General features: G+C 45.6%; 1 protein-coding gene across 1 annotated transcript in view; it reads right to left on the minus strand.

The window, feature by feature from the left end:
• Nucleotides 1–17758, minus strand: part of brinp1 (bone morphogenetic protein/retinoic acid inducible neural-specific 1) — a 250264-nt gene that overhangs the window by 11377 nt on the left and 221129 nt on the right. Inside the window, exon 7 of the mRNA XM_062484686.1 lies at nt 9448–9670. Coding sequence (XP_062340670.1) covers nt 9448–9670 — 223 coding nt within the window. The remainder of the gene's footprint in view (nt 1–9447; nt 9671–17758) is intronic.

Raw genomic sequence — 17758 nt, forward strand, 5'->3', positions numbered from 1 at the left:
CTGTTTGAAACGCCCCCGAGCGTGGTGAACTGTGGGAAGGCGAGTGATGGGAAGCGATTTGCGTCGCTGCAGTGTGAACGCACTGTAAGGTGTGTAATTGGTATGGTAATCAGGTGCGTAGATGAGATGGCAGATGGGTGTTGTGGTCTTCTCCTCAACCTTGGTTAAGTCTAACTCCATTAAGTGGAAGTCCCTTTGATGGAATTCAAGAGATGAACAGACAATGTCACAGGCAGTCGTTTCGTGTTTTTGAGAATGGACATTCAGGGCCATCGAGAGACATGGTTAGCAGGTAACTAAAAAAGATGGGACAATGAGATCTACTACCGATCTCACTGCTGAACTGCTACTGGTTACTGGAATGGATAGGTTTTTGGACCTAAAAAATACAGAAATAATGTGTCCAATCTGACCTTAGACCTTAACGGCATCAATGTCTCCCAAAGCCAGCTGGTCAAAAATCGAGGAGTCACAATGGACCCAGACCTCTCGTTCGAGTACCATATTAGTACCATAATAATACCATACGTATTATTCTCTGGCCTCCCAAGCACCTACATAATTGTTGTTTGGAATAGGCGCTGGCTTTGTATATCGGAAAATCAAGGAAACGGCTGCAGCCATCAAAAGCCCTGTTAGGCTGCCCGATATGATTGATGCGGTGGGCAGAGTTGTTGGAGCTCAGACTGAACTTACAACGCAGCATTGATTACAACAGGGATAAGTGAAAATTGAGTTGCGGCTACTCGTCAAAACAACTACCCCAATCTTATTCACTTTCGGCCCCGTAACCAGCACAGGCCTTGGCCAAGGCCGTCGCTGGAAAACAACTCCCCTGGAGAGCGCTGAAGCGAGACTATCTTGCTTGAAAATGGCTGCCTAGGTAGGCTGTCCTGCCAAAGTAAATTCCTTGTCTGTGCAAACTTTCATGGCGAATAAAAACCAATTCTGATTCTGATTGTTCTGATTCTGATAACATTTTTACAGCTGGTGCAAAATTCTGCTGCTAGACTACTGACCAGAACCAGAAAGTAAGATCATATAACATCTACTCTCATCTCTGGCTCCCAAGCCAGAGCAGATTTCAAAGTCCTACTACTAACCTACAAATCTTTCCATGGATGAGCACCACTATACCTCTCTGGTATCCTATCTGCACCCTATCACCCCATAACGACACTAAGATCCCAAGATGCCGGCTATCTGTTGGTTCCCACAATTAATAAGAAAACTGCTGGAGGTATGGCGTTCTCATAGAGAGCACCTCTTCTCTGGAACAAATTACCTGTCTCCATTAAGGAGGATGATGCTGTTTCGACATTCAAAGTTAGGTTAAAAAGTTTTTGTTTAGTCAGTTCTACGGCTGCTAAAGTGTGTGTGTGTACTTTTACTGCAAACCTGAAGTGTGTGTTTGTCTGTATATGTATCATATATAACTTTTAAATGACAAATACGCATCTATATGTCTGCATAGGTATCATATAACTTGAATTTACAAATAAAGTAAACCTGTTAATGTATATTATTACTGTTATTGTTTATGTTGCTGGTTGGAGACGATTTTAGAGTTTCTCTTCCCTGGAACAGATTTCATGTTCCAACTGAAGGGGGCTGGTGCTGTCTTAGGGTGCTTTCACACCTGACATGTTTGGTCGGTTTCAATCGGACCATGGTTCGTTTTCTCTGAAAGTCTGGTTTGTTTGGAGAGGTGAGAACACGCATTCGAACTCGCGGTGCGGACCAAACAACCGAACCATGGTCCCCCTAAAAAGATGGGACTCGGTCCGGTTCCAAGTGAACCATGGTTCAGTTCGCTTTAGGTCTGAACGTAATCGGACTTAATATTGACCTATTCCAGGAAGCAAACCAAAATGTAGTGCATTGTGGGTTGAAAAAGGAATTTACACTTGGCGGAGACAGCCGTGCCACTCATTAGCAGCGAAATTAGTTTAGGGAAAACGTGGAGGAATGATGAAGTGAAGGCTCTTCGGCAAATATGGGCTGATGATCATATTGCAGAGATACTTGTGGAGACACATAAGAGTAGTGAGGAATTACAATTATTTAGTGATATACTGAAATAAAGGGTCATTGTTGCACGGTGGACCAATGTTGGTTCAAAGTTAAAAAACGTAGACAGCTAAAAGTGCGTGATGTTCTATGGAAAAGTGGTAGCTCGTCGAAAAAATTATTCCCATGGTTTGATAACCTGGATATAATCCTGAGTAAAAGACCAACGAGAAACCCCAAAAACTTGGTCGTGCAACACCAAATCATAACAATTAAAAATAGTATTGCAATCGCAATACGCTGCTGTTGCTCCATTGTTGTTCGTGACAAGGAAGTGATTTTCCCTCACACATTTTCTGTCCAATAGATTAACAACCTGTACGACAGCATGTAATTGTTTTTTTACAAACGTCATTGTTTTTTTTGGGTCATCAGGCCTGATGAGCCACACCTGTGCCCGGTCTGGTTATATCAAGACTACTCTTCCAGTTCGGGGGGGAGCCCTTCCCGGTTGCAGACGGCTGTTTTTCACTGGGATATTGACTTCCGCTATTCGTTAACTTAGTGTTATAATAAATACCTATTATTTTGGTCATCCCTCGTCCGTCTCCCTCGTTTGTTGACAAAGCTCAGAGTCAGGCTGCGTCACATTACACACGTTGGTTCGCTTAAAACAGGACCGTGTGAACACTAACCGGACCTAATGCAACAAAGTAGCAACTCATCCACTGATTCGGACCAAGCAAACGGACCAAATACCCTTTTTGGTCTGCTAAATCAGAATCAGAATTCGGTTTATTCGCCATGTATGTTATACAAACACAGAATTTACAGTGGCAGGGAGGTGCAAAACACTAAACATATACGAATCTTAAATGAAGTAAAAGTACAAAAGTTTAACTATTTCTAAGAACTAAACAATCTAAGAATACAACAATTTAAATTATAAAATATATATAAAAATAAGAATAAGAGTGAGCAGCCTGAGTGGTCAACATAGTGCAATCGGATACTGAGATAAGGTGGCTTATGCATACTGTAATTGCCATTAGATGGACTTATAATAGTTAAATAAGTGAATGAATGTCAATGGGAGTACTTGGCCTTGTTGAAGAGGCCAGTAGCAGATGGAAAGAAACTGTTCTTATGGCGTGAGGTTTTGGTCCTGATGGACCGTAGCCTTCTGCCAGAGGGGAGTAGCTGGAACAGGGAGTGGTCAGCCACAATCTTCCTCGCTCGCCTCAGGGTCCTCGAGTAGGCAGATTGCAGCCGATCACCTTCTCAGCAGTGCGGATGATACGCTGCAGTATGCTCTTGTCCTTGGCAGTGGCAGCAGCGTACCAGATGGTGATGGAAGAGGTGAGGATGGACTCAATGATGGCTGTGTAGAAGTGCACCATCATTGTCTTTGGCAGGTTGAATTTCTTCAGCTGCCGTCGGAAGTACATCCTCTGTTGTGCTTTTTTGGTGAGGGAGCACTTGAGTTCCTGGGAGAGGATGGTGCCCAGGAAGCGAAAGGACTCCACAGTGTTGACTGGGGAGTCGCACAGGGTGATGGGATGAGTGGGGCTGTATTATTCCTGAAGTCCACAACCATCTCCACTGTCTTAAGAGCATTGAGCTCTAAGTTGTTCTGGCTACACCAGGTCACCAGGTTGTCAGCTTCCCACCTGTAATCAGACTCATCCCCGTCAGAGATGAGCCCAATGTGGGGGGTGTCGTCCGCAAACTTCAGAAGTTTGACAGACGGATCACTGGAGGTGCAGCTGTTGGTGTACAGGGAGAAGAGCAGAGGAGAAAGGACGCAGCCCTGAGGAGATCCGGTGCTGATGGACCGGGAGTCAGAGACGTGTGTTTCCAGCTAAACGCACTGCTTCCTGTCAGGAAGTCTGTGATCCACCTGCAGGTGGAGTCGGGCACGTTCAGCTGGGAGAGCTTGTCCTGAAGCAGGGCGGGGATGATGGTGTTGAAGGCAGAGCTGAAGTCCACAAACAGGATCCTAGTGTAGGATGCTGGGGAGTCCAGGTGCTGTAGGGTGAAGTGGAGGGCCATGTTAACGGCGTCATCCACAGATCTGTTGGCTCTGTAGGCAAACTGCAGTGGGTCCAGGAAAGGGTCTGTGATGGATTTGAGGTGTGCCAGCACAAGGCGCTCAAAAGATTTAATTACCACAGAGGACAGGGCTGTAGTCATTGAGTCCTGTTGGCCTTGGCTTTTTGGGCACAGGGATGATGGTAGAGGACTTGAGACAGGCTGGCACATGGCATGTCTCAAGGGAGGTGTTAAAGATGTTGGTAAACATCGGAGACAGCTGGTCAGCGCAGTGCTTGAGGGTGGCAGGAGAGACAGAGTCCGGCCCAGCTGCTTTGCGGGGGTTCTGCCTCTTGAAAAGTCTGTTAACTTCACCCTCCTGAATGGAGAGAGTCGTCACTGTAGAGGGGGGGAGGGAGCAGGCCTCATGGGTGGGAAGGGGTAGTTCAGGACTGTCCAATTGTCTTTCTAAATTGCTGCACTAGTCCACACTTGACCGGTTGGGACCTCGTTCTTAATAACATAGCTCCTTGCATTCTTTAATTCCTGCCCCCCTTCCACAGCCATCCTGTGGTGTAGGGGGTTTGAGCTGTCAGCATCTGCCTGGTCGTCGGTCTGCCAACGTTGACCTGGTCGCCAGTGGACATCGATATGTGACAGTCTCCCAAAGCTGGATCTAGTCGTGAAGTGGACATCGGTCTCCCTGACGGAGAACAGCGAGTTCCTAGTCCCTTCCATCATCCACCTGCCTGTGATGCTGCGCCGATCACAGTCCCCCAGCCCTGTGGCTACCCTTAAACTGACATTTACCAACTCTGACCCAAGTTGTACACTGGATGTTGGTGTTTCAACTTCCCTGTTGTATGACTATGTTTAGCCTGTGTTCTGCACCTCTCTTTCACCAACCATCTCTGGAGGAGGGGATCCCTCACTGAATGGCTCCTTCCAAGGTTTCTTCCATTTTTCTCCTCTAGTGAGTTTTTCTGGGAGTTTTTCCTTGTCTTCCTTGGGGGTTTAGGTTGGTTGAGGGGCAGTTCTATGGGCATATGTAAAGCCCTCTGTGACATTGCTTGTAAAAAGGGCTATACAAATACATTTTGATTTGGATAGGTATACTGTTTATAGGGATGTACAAGCCATTTAGTTCTGTCAATACTAAAGTAAATTAGTAATTGTTCCTACTACACCCTCCACGCAGAAGTCTACCCGTCAACTGCATTGTTAATTTTTAAAGAAGCAGTTGTACGTTGTGTTGAAGTATATTGGATTAAACGGCACTTTGTTCTGGATAGCAGTAGTTACTTCAAAAGCAAAACAATACTATTTTTCTTTCCATAGCTTTTTGTTGTCATCTAATCACTCATTTTAGTGGAATAAGTGGGGTCATTTTTTATTATTATTCTGTAGTTGAATCAACAAACCTAATCCCTTGTATTATAGTCTATACTAAAATGTTAAACATATATATATTTTTTTTAACCCATCTCCCCCACCCTCCCCCTCCACCCTGACAGCAGACGACTTCGCCTCCTTTTTTGAGAAAAAAGTTGCTGACATTAGCAGTCGGTTCCCTGAACCCACCTTTCCTACCCACTCACCCTCTATGACTGACCCAACTCAATGTCTAAACGCTTTCTCTCCCCTGCCCAGAGATCTCTGACCTCATTCTCTCTCATCGCCCCACCTCCTGTCCCCTTGATCCAGTCCTCTCCCCTCTCTTTCAAACCATCTCTCCCTCCATCATAACTTTTCTTCTCCATGTCCTTAACTCTTCTCTTACTTCCGGCACTTTCCCCTCTGCCTTCAAACAGGCCAGAGTTAGCCCTCTACTCAAAAAACCCTCCAGTAACCCAGCTGTCCTCCAGAACTACAGACCGGTATCACTACTACCCTTCTTTTCTAAAACAATTGAACACGCTGTATCTAACAACTGTCAAACTTTTTCTCTCAGAACAACCTGCTTGACCCCAACCAATCGGGCTTCAAGACTGGCCACTCCACAGAAACTGCCCTCCTGTCAGTCACCACGGGCCTCCAGTCTGCCAGAGCGGCTTCGAGGTCATCCGTCATCATTCTGCTGGACCTTTCTGCAGCGTTTGATATGGTTAACCATCAAATCCTGCTGGCCAGACTTTCTGAGATGGGCATCACTGGCACTGCACTTCAGTGGATCTCATCCTACCTGTCGGGAAGATCCTACCAGGTTTCCTGGGGAGGCAAAGTGTCAGGCCCCCGCCAGCTCTCCACTGGTGTCCCACAGGGATCCGTCCTTGGACCCCTCCTCTTCTCCCTCTACACCACCTCACTTGGACCAATCATCACCTCCCATGGCTTCTCCTACCACTGCTACGCTGACGACACGCAGCTGTACCTGTTGTTCCCCCCGACAAATCCGGGGATCTCAGCTAGGATTGAGGCCTGCCTCACAGACATCTCCGCCTGGATGACCGAGCACCACCTCCAGCTGAACCTCGCCAAAACAGAACTTCTCATCATCCCGGCTAAACCCTCCATCTCCCACGATCTCTCAATCACCCTGGGATCTGCGACGGTGACCCCTTCATCCTCTGCCAGGAACCTTGGGGTTACCATGGACGACGAGCTCTCCCTCACGGCCCACATTGCTGCGGTCTCCCGGTCGTGTAGATTCACCCTCTACAACATCCGGAAGATCAGGAGATACCTGTCTGAGCACTCCACCCAGCTGCTAGTCCAAGCACTTCCTCTCCAAGTTGGACTATTGCAACTCGCTGCTCGCTGGTCTCCCAGCATGTGCAACCCGCCCTCTTCAGAGGATTCAGAACGCAGCGGCCCGCCTGGTCTACAATCTACCCAGACGCTCCCATGTTACCCCGCTCCTCATCTCTCTCCACTGGCTACCTATCATGGCCCGTATCAGATTCAAGACCCTGGTATTGACCTTCCGAGCAGTGAACGGGACTGCACCCGTCTACATCAAGTCTCTCCTGCAGCCCTACACCCCCACCCGTCACCTACGGTCTTCTTCAGACAACCGCCTGGTGGTCCCACCGCTCAAGACCGCCCGGTCCCAACACAAGCTCTTCTCCTGTCTGGCCCCCCAGTGGTGGAATCAACTCCCCACTTCCATCAGAGACACTGACTGTCTCTCCACCTTCAAGAAAAGGCTCAAGACGCACTTGTTCCGGGAGTACAACGGTACTTAGGAATGGTTCGCTTGACCCGATGTTAGTTTCCTCAAGGATCACAATGACTCTTGCTTAGAGACTTGTTGCTCTTGTGGTTAGTGGTAACTGACTTAAATTTTTGTACTCGCTGTGATATATTGTTTTATTATTGTTGCTTGCTTTTTTTCCACAGGTACACTTGCACTTATAGCAGTTCATGTTGTTTAATTGTAACTTGTTTAACTACATGCTCTTATGGTTCTTCCCTTTGGAACTTATTTTGGTTGTTCACAATGTGTGCTTCATGTTTTGGCTACTCGCAATGTTTTGTGGCTATCTCGTTGTTATGATCAGTGACCTATGCACTTTGTAAAGCTCTCTCTTGGAAGTCGCTTTGGATAAAAGCGTCTGCTAAATGTAAATGTAAATAAATGTAAATGTAATTTTTTTTATAAGTCATCAGAAAACGTGAAACGCTTAAAACCTAGATTTTTGTTGAGCGTCCCTGAAGGTCTGGGAATTTCAAGATGTTATCCTATGTTGTTCAACAACTGGGAAAGTGTAAGTCTGTCTAAATTAGCTATCAACTTTATGTCTGTGTGTGCATCTCAAATATGCTTAAACGTTTCATTTACACTTTAAATTACATACCAGACAGACACCAGTATAACTGCAGTGATGGTAAGTGACAGCTGCAGTACATATTTTAGTACCTCTTGTAGGACACAAGACAGGGGTTGTCAACATTTGTTTTGAAAGATTTACTAAATCAACGACATGATTAGTGATAAGTTAAACAATAATTTGGGTTGATATAGTAAACAAAAACTGCCCCAGCTGTAGTGGCCACAAGCACACCTCACAATTTCCCCAGAAATTATCTCTAATTTGTTTGTGTAGGGTGACCATTGGTACTTTTTTCCCCAGACAAAACCTCTTTTTCAGACCTTAAAAAAGCATCCGGCTGAGTTTTCTAAATTTGCAAAAATTGATTTAACCCTTCTTTGTAAGTCCCTCCCTTTCACACACAAATTGGTCGATTATAAGAGGCTTGCAGGAACTCTTGGCCAATCTCTCCACGAACGTGCAAAGTCCTATTGTGTTCAGCATCAAAAAGCATCAAACAGTTGCTTGACAGTAGCAGCAAATGACAGCTGAGTGGAAACAATGGCGAAACTATAAATGTATATATATAAAAATAATATATATAGTATATAATATTAACGTTATGCTAATAGTGTATTTTTCACTGTATTAAAGTTTGCATTATAGTAACACTGTTTTCCCCCCCTCCCCTCCCGTTGAAAAAAAGGTGTCCTCTTTTTGGAAAGCCAGAATGTGGTCACCCTATGTTTGTGGTATCATAAGAATACACTGTGTTGATGGCACTGGTCTGATGGAAGGATGTGTTGGCTTAATTATTTTTCTCCATGTAAAGTATGTGTAGAGAAACACATTAAAGCACTGATGATGAATCCTTGGGCTGACTTCATCTGAGACACAGACACACACACACACATATGGACACACTCACACAAACACAGTTTTTCTACAAAGCGCCGTCAGGCGTTCTTGATTGTGTGCTCTGTTGAGCACAGTGAGCGCACTGCACTGCTTTGATAACACTTCAGTACAAACCTTTGCCAACACCTGAAAATGTGTGTGGGTGTTTCCTCTACCTTAGTGGCAGCTGACAGTTGCTTGTTTTCCAAACAGAATTTAACATTTACAGAATTATTTTCTCTATTTGCATTTTATGTTGATATTTCTAACAATACTTTTCGATGATACCTTAATATGCTATTTTCGTTCTTGCTTAATGACGTTTTTGTCCTAGAATGCAGTTAAGATTGCACTTAATTATGGCATGTCTTTAGCCTTCTCCATGCTGTCACAATAGATGGTGACTTATTAATTCTATCCAGAAAGTGCTCTTTGTTACTCCCATTGATATTCTTTTCACAGATCATTGCTAAACATTATTGAGGACTGTGGTGTATTATGTATGTACATACTTGAGAGTTATGTCAAAATAAACAAAAATAAACATTATAACTACACTGAACCCAACCACCAACAACGGTATACTTTCCTTTTTGACATATTTGCATTGCAGTATTTCTCCTTTGGCCATCTCCATGCCAGAAAACAATCCATATCAACTCGATAACCTGACCCAAGACAACAATACCCATTATCTGAAAACAATGTAACCTTATCCCCATCTCCATGCATTCCAGATCTCCCTACAGACACCCACCTCTCCCTAGGCCTTTGGTGGTTAGGATTGTGGTGGCAGCGAATGCTCAGACCAAAGAGCTTCCGGGCTGTTCGCTGGATCTTGAGTCTCTGGGACTCCAGGGAACTCTGGAGTAGGCGGTAGCGGGCCTGCAGGTCCCAGTCACTGCCCCACAAGAGGTGAACACTGCTGACAGGGAGGAAGTGGGTGGCAGGCAGCCTCTTGAGAAAGGACTTGAACTCATCTGTAAAGGAAAGGGAGATAAAGAATGGAAAGGTAGATGAAAGGTGGCAGAAGAGGGGATAGGGGAGAAAGAAATGTCAGAGTCTGTGTCTCTGTTTGGTGGTGATAGGAAGCAGCATTATTCATGCTGCTTGGGAGTCAGGTGGCTGAGTGGTTAGGGAATCGGGCTAGTAATCGGAAGGTTGTTGGTTCGATTCCTGGCTGTGTCAAATGATGTTGTGTCCTTGGGCAAGGCACTTCACCCTACTTGCCTCAGGGGGAATGTCCCTGTACTTACTGTAAGTCGCTCTGGATAAGAGCGTCTGCTAAATGACTAAATGTAAATGATTCAATAATTTGTTGTAATGAACCAATGAAACGTGAGAATAGCAGAAAACAAGGAAAATATTATTCCACCAGTCATTTTTACATTTGAACTATGGAGGCATCTATTGGAATTAATGTGGTAAGTCCTCCGTTGTACACCCAAAAATATTGGGCTGGTTTTCAGGCATTTTGGGCTGGCTTTGAGCATTCGTTGGGCTGGAGATTTTTGCCGGACCTGGCAACCCTGAACTCAGGTTTGATGTCATTCCCAGTCCTGAGTCAAACTTTTAAAGAATGGATCTCTGTATGATGGGCCTGACGAGAGCACAGGTGGCCTTACAAAACACACTTCAAAGTTGTCACTTTTAAAAGGATGTCAAGTTGGTATGCATGCCTTATTGCTAATGAGGAACAGAAAAGTCTCAAAAACCCATAATGTAGGCATTTTTCTTTACACTGACAATTTGTGAAGAATTTAAAAAAATTACTTAAAATCAGCCATTGCTCCAATTGTCTTGAAATGTTGTGTACATGTCTGTGTACATGTCTGTGCCAAGTCAATTTTGAAATGGTTTGCAATGTTGAGGAGGAACCCGCCATTGCTGCCTGCAGCTATATTCAGGGACCAAGCAGTGAAGCTGCTAGGGCACCTATTGTTTTCGTTAGTTTTATTATTAGGGGCCAAGCAGCAAAGCTTCCCTGGATCAAGACGAGTTCAACCAGCTATGACCAGTTATATAGATTTTCCGCCATTTTGAATTTTAAGGAAAAACGTTTTTTCGCTACTCCTCCTACAATTTTTGTCAAATGTTCTTCAAAATTGCCTGAGATGATCTTCAGACCAAGCCTCACAAAAGGTAGGTGTCTGACACATGTTAACTTGTGATACCAGCCAAATTGATGCAGCCGCCATTTTGAATCCGTCAAAAAAAGTATACTTCAAGTTTAATTTGTAAGTATACTTAAGTATAAAAAGTATACTATTATCATGGTACTTAAAGTATACTAGCAGTGTACTTTTTTATATACTATTTTTGTACTGAGTAAACTGAATTGGCCCACTTTTTAGGTCATTTATTACACTTTCAAGTACACTTATAGTGTATTTGAAGTTTAGTTTTGAATACTGTAAAGTTAATGTAAGTACTTGAAGAAGTAAAGTTAATAAATGTCAATTTACTATGATTTACTAATATATTTAAATGTTTAGGGGCCCCTCAAACGCTGCCGATCTTGCGTCACTTGACGAGAACGGTGCCCTCGCCAAGTGACACTGCAGATTATTAGCTGAAAGAAGCTAATTACTGCGCATGCACTCATGTTGTAATAATCCAGCTAATTTTATCAAACGTAACAGTCATTTAACTAATGGTTACAATGGTAAACCAGAACAACAATGACAATTACCATGCAAAAAAACACTACATTATAAGCAGACACATAAAAAAAACAAAATTCATTAAGTTACATTTGTATTTCGAACAAACGGCAAACTTATCAGCAAATTTTAAAGGGGCGGTTGATTGCAAAACCAATTTTACCTTGTCATAGTGAAAATGACAGTTTGGTGTGTAAAATAGACATACAGTGAACCTCAAAGTCCATTGAAACCTCTTTCCTATCAAAATGTCACTTCTCACTACTATTTTGAAACTGCAACTTGCAAACGCTAGGTTTTGAAACAGTGCCATCAACTTTGTCACGCCCCAAAATTTACATTTACCCGGCCTCTGGTTTTCTGATCCAGGAACATAAATGGAAGTTGTGTAGATCTCCGACACTTTTTTAGCTAGCTGCGCGCTGCTCTGTACCGTCCGCATCACTGCGGACGCCGCACCGATCTGCCTGTCAATCTCGCACTCCATCCTACCCTCACTCGTGAACAAGACCAATAAAAGGTCAATAACCATGGCCTCATATTTGGAGGTGCTGATTCCCATCCCAGCCGCTTCGCATTCGGTTGCGAACCGCTCCAGTGAGAGCTGAAGGTCACAGCCCGATGAAGCCAACAGGACCACATCATCTGCAAAAAGCAGCGACCCGATCCTGAGGTCACCAAACTGGACCCCCTTCAACGCCCTGGCTGCGCCTAGAAATGTTTTCCATATAAGTTATGAACAGAATCGGTGACAAAGGGCAGCCCTGGCAGAGTCCAACCCTCACCGGGAACAAGTTCGACTTACTACCGGCAATGCGGACCAAACTCTGGCACCGGTCGTACAGGGACCGAACAGCCCCGATCAGGGAGTCCGGTACCCCGTACTCCCGGAGCACCCCCCACATGAGCCCCCGAGGGACACGGTCGAACGCCTTTTCCAAATCCACAAAACGTGTAGACTGGTTGGGCGAACTCCCATGCACCCTCCAGGACCCTGCCGAGGGTGTAGAGCTGGTCCACAGTTCCACGGCCAGGACGAAAACCACATTGCTCCTCCTCAATCCGAGGTTCGACAATCCGAAGGACCCTCCTCTCCAGGACCCCTGAATAGACCTTCCCAGGGAGGCTGAGGAGTGTGATCCCCCTAAAGTTGGAGCACACCCTCCGGTCCCCCTTTTTAAAGAGGGGAACCACCACCCCGGTCTGCCAGTCCAGAGGCACTGTCCCCGATGTCCACGCGATGTTGCAGAGTCGTGTCAACCAAGACAGCCCTACAACATCCAGAGCATTAAGGAACTCCGGGCGGACCTCATCCACCCCAGGGGCCCTGCCACCGGGGAGCTTTTTAACCACATTGGCGACCTCAGCCCCAGAGATAGAAGGGCCCCCCCCCGATGTCCCCAGACTCTGCCTCAACGTCGGAAAGCGTGTTGGTGGAATTAAGGAGGTCTTCAAAGTATTCCTTCCACCAATCCAGGACGTCCCCCGTCGAGGTCTGCAGCGCACCATCCCCACCATATACAGCGTTGACAGTGCACTGCTTCCCCCTCCTGAGTCGCCGGATAGTGGTCCAGAACCTTTTCAAAGCCGTTCGGAAGTCATTCTCCATGGCCTCGCCGAACTCCTCCCACGACCGGGTTTTTGCCTCTGCGACCGCCAAAGCCGCCTTCCGCTTGGCCTGCCGGTACACATCAGCTGCTTCTGGAGTCCCACCAGCCAATAAAGTCCGATAGGCCTCCTTCTTCAGCTTGACGGCATCCCTCACCTCCGGCGTCCACCACCGGGTCCGTGGGTTGCCGACTCAATGTCCCCGGCCCCCCCCCCCCCGAGACATGATCGAAGCTCTACCGGAGGTGGGAGTTGAAGCTCCTTCTGACAGGGGATTCAGCCAGTCGTTCCCAGCAGACCCTCACAGGCCTGTGAGGGTCTGCCAGGCCTGACCGGCGTCTTCCCCCACCATCGTAGCCAACTCACCACCAGGTGGTGATCAGTTGACAGCTCCGCCCCTCTCCTCACCCGAGTGTCCAAGACATTCGGCCTCAGATCCGACGACACGACTACAAAGTCTATCATCGAACTGAGACCTCGGGTGTCCTGGTGCCAAGTGCACATATGGACACCCTTATGCTTGAACATAGTGTTCGTTATGGACAAGCCGTGTCTAGCACAGAAGTCCAACAAGAAAACACCGCTCGGGTTCAGATCGGGGCCGTTCCTCCCAATCACGCCCCCCCAGGAGGACGAGGGCCTCTCTTTTCCAGCACCCCCGCCCCCCAGAGACTCCAAAAAGGGTGGTCTGCACTGCCGTTTGGTGCGTAAGCACAAACAACAGTGAGGACCCGTCCCCCAACCCGAAGGCGGAGGGAGGCTACCCTCTCGTCCACCAGGGTGAACCCCAATGTACAGGCGCCGAACCGAGGGGAAACAAGTATTCCCACCCCAGCTCGACGCCTCTCAACGAGGGCAACTCCAGAGTGGAAGAGAGTCCAGCCCCTCTCAAGGAGACTGGTTCCGGAGCCGATGCTGTGCGTTGAGGCGAGGCTATATCTACGACTATATCTAACCGGATCCTCTCTACCTTGCGCACCAGCTCAGGCTCCTTTCCCGCCAGCGAGGTGACGTTCCACGTCCCTAGAGATAGCTTCTGCAGCCGAGGATCGGACCGCCAAGGCCCCCGCCTTCGGCCGCCGCCCGTCTCACACAGCACCCGACCCCCATGACCCCTCCTGCGGATGGTGAGCCCACTGGAAGGGGGTCCCACATTGTCTCTTCGGGCTGTGCCCGGCCAGGCCCCATGGGAAAAGGCCTGGCCACCAGGCGCTTGCCATCGAGCCCCAACCCTGGGCCTGGCTCCAGGGGGGGGGGCCCGGTGACCAGCTTCCGGGCAGGGGCAACTGGGAACCATTGTTCTTTTTCTTCATGGTAGGTTTTTGAGCCACGCTTTGTTTGTAATAAGATTTCAAGATATTGAAAATGGAGCGCCGTAAATGGAGTGTTCCAGACTGTACCGGGAATCCTGACACTTTTCACCATCTTCCCAAAGAACAAGACACTAGACAGGCATGGCTGATGTTTATCTATGGGAATATCCCTATTAAGTACGACGCTAAAGTATTAATTTGCTCAGACCATTTCACCGAGGACACTTTCGAAAACTGGGGATAATTTAAATCAGGATTTGCAATGAAGCTGTTGCTGAAAAGAGGTCCTGTTCCGACCTTATGTTCATCACAGCCACAAGCAAAGAACTTATATTGACGTGCTTCTATACTCTTTGGCTGTAGTATGATGTTGTCGCTAACAGTTATTAGCAATGCTAACGTATCCTGCCTGTATCTAGCATCGGTAGAATGTGTGATGATTTAGTTTTTGGCAATGGGACTAACGTTATTTCATGTTCCTGACTGTGTTTCATTCAAATAAATAACCTGTGTTGTCATGTAAATCTACAATTCAAGATGCATGTTTGTCCAGATCTATTTTTCAGCAAGTCTAGCAGAGCAAACTGAAGCTGAGTTGAATCACGATTGCCAAGCTGTAGCTAGTGCTAACGTTACCCACCTACAAGTCGACCTGTTTGCTTCGACAACAGAAGTGGAAAAAACTAACGTAATCATTTCAAATGGTATCTAGTCAATCTGTTGAAAACAGTGTTGTGTAGACACAATTGATTTATTTGTACGTTTTTATTTAAAGTCTCCACCTTCGTTGTTTCAGTGAGTGCTTACAGTGGCCGTGTTGCGTCTCAGAAAATGATGTACCTCGTGATTTTATTATATGTTTGTCTGTATGTTGTTTTGTAATCTATGGAGTGGGGTTGTATCTCAGCAAATCTTTGATGGATTCACACCAAACTTGCTGCGTGTACAGAACCCTCTTCTGAGGATGTCTAAATTGTTTTCTGGGACATTTGAACTGCTTGGCCACCTCATTGCTGCTTGACTCATCCAGGCAATTGACACACACGCAAGCTTGGGGAGACGCACACACATCCAAGGATTTCTGGAAAGGGTGGGTTGACCAAATCCCCACCCCTCACTCCTTGGTTTGAAGAAAAGGCCCTTGTGGATCTTGGTGGTATTGCATTTCTGATTTGGTATCCCATTGGTAAAAAGTTTTACACATTTTGGCACACTGAAACTATAGTCCACACGTTACACCACAAATGGCAGACCATTGCCCATAGGTGGCGCTACAGGCCACGCAAACATTGTACATTTAAAAAGTGATGGCATTTCCACCCCATAAGTCAAAAGTGTCTGAACGTTGGTATGCATGCCTTATAATCAGACCCAAGCGTAATACACGTTTTTTTCACATTTTCTGCAGTTATTCAGACTGAAAATCTGCGGAATTCCGCTAGCCGTCCAGTTTTTATGTTGGAGCGACCAAAGATGTTCCACAACAGTTTGACGCCGAATATGGTCGATTGAATGTTGACAGACTTTGCAAAAAAGTATTGATCCATCCTTATAAAGATCGCCTGAAAACTCCCTGGCCCTGTCTCTTTCTGTAATTGTGGTAAATAAGTGTTTCCTAAATGTTTAATAAGAGACGTAATATGAGTTGAGAAGTTTATTTACATTTTGCCTCCGACCAATGCTATTTGAAAATCTGCGGGTTTTCATCGGAATTCTGCACCCGCGTATAACGTTTGGGCCTGCTTATTACTCATCGAGAACCAAAAAGTCTATGGAACTCATAATGTCTGCAGCACGGATTTTTCTATCCCACAACAATTTGTCGTGGGATAGCAATCTGCCATTGCTGCTTACAGCTATATTTAGGATTCCTCCGTTAGGAGGAAACCTATTGTCATTGTTAGTATTATTATTAGGGGCCAAGCAGCGAAGCGAGGCATCTACTGTTTTTGTTAGTATTATTATTATTCTTTTTCTGCCATGGGAGTCTATGGCAGCCCTTAGAACCGCTTGCGGAAATGTTTTGAAATTTGGCACAGTGGTTGGGGACAGTACAGTCGCTTGTCACCAAGTGTCATGCCAGTGTCTCAAGCACTATAGCGCCACCAATGGGGCAAAGTTGGACGTGTATTTACATACATAACTTTTGAATTGTACGTCCCATTTTCAAAAATGGGACGTACCTTTGGATTCCCTGGATCAAGACGAGTTCAACGCACTCAATTGGTTCATTTCCGGTTATTTGGATTTTCCGCTATTTCCGGTTTTATCAAAGAGCTTAGAAATGTTTCACAGGTCACAAATTGTTCCCAATCATCATCCCATTTTGCACACATGATCTTCAGACCAAGCCCCACAAAAGTTGTTGGATGGATTTTTGATTCTTCTTAACCCTAACCCTAAGCAAATCAAAGGAATAAAGGAATATTCCATAAAGGAACTGAGGTCATATCTCAGGGATTATTTGCTGCATTGACATCAAACTTGGTACAAGGACTCGGGACCCTCTTCTGAGGATGTCCAAACAATTTGGTGTCATGTGACCACTGGGAGGGGCCGCAGAAAGCAAAAATGCGTTTTGGCCAATAACTGTTGATTTGTTTACTTTAAATAAGTGATTTCTGTGTCTTGTGATAACTTGGGAGATCCCATGTCTGACACATGTTAACTTGTGATATCAGCCAAATTGATGCAACCGCCATTTTGAAGTAATAATTTTTAACAGTTTTTCCGCTACTCCTCCTTTCAAAGTTTGTCCAATCTTCACCGTCTTTGACACAGACTATCTTCAGGAAGTCACAGCACTGACAATAGCTCACTGGGGTAAGATGGTCTCCTGTGAAGTGCCAGGTCATAGGTTCAAATCCAGCCACAGCCTTCAAGTCTGTCATTATACAGATTCTCTGTTTAGTGAAACAGGAATTCAGGTACATTACAGTAGCGGTCAAGCAGTATAATCATAATGGTAATGTTTCATTCTGAGGGGATTTCTACTCAAGAAATGCTGCTCGTCAGCGCATCGGATTTCTTGCATCATGTGTTTAGGAAACCTGACATGATAGAGTAGTCAGTGGTGTAATGGATAAGACGCATGTATTCAAGTCAGAAGGTTGTAGGTTTGGTCCCTTAGCCTGCCACAAAATTTTGTATTCATAAATTTGTAATAAATACAATTTATATATTTTAAACATGCATACAAGAACAATTGACAACTTTTATGACAACATAATTGTTACGTTAACCTTATGTACTTGGTATGTGCAACACTAAAAGAACACTACAGCATTGTAGTCGAGACGGATACGGTTGGGGGGATTTATGTAGTTTGAAAAAGCATTATTTAATTGTGTATTGGTGAGGATGTGTTTATTTACAATTGTGTGTTGGAGGTAGCTGTTGGCTTGGGTAGTTAAGTCCGTCACTCTAAAAGTGTAAGCTAGCGAACTAAATGGCTTACAAAATATTTGCTCTGCCTGTAGAAAGT

Source organism: Osmerus eperlanus, chromosome 18 (assembly GCF_963692335.1).
Source record: "Osmerus eperlanus chromosome 18, fOsmEpe2.1, whole genome shotgun sequence".
NCBI lineage: Eukaryota > Metazoa > Chordata > Actinopteri > Osmeriformes > Osmeridae > Osmerus > Osmerus eperlanus.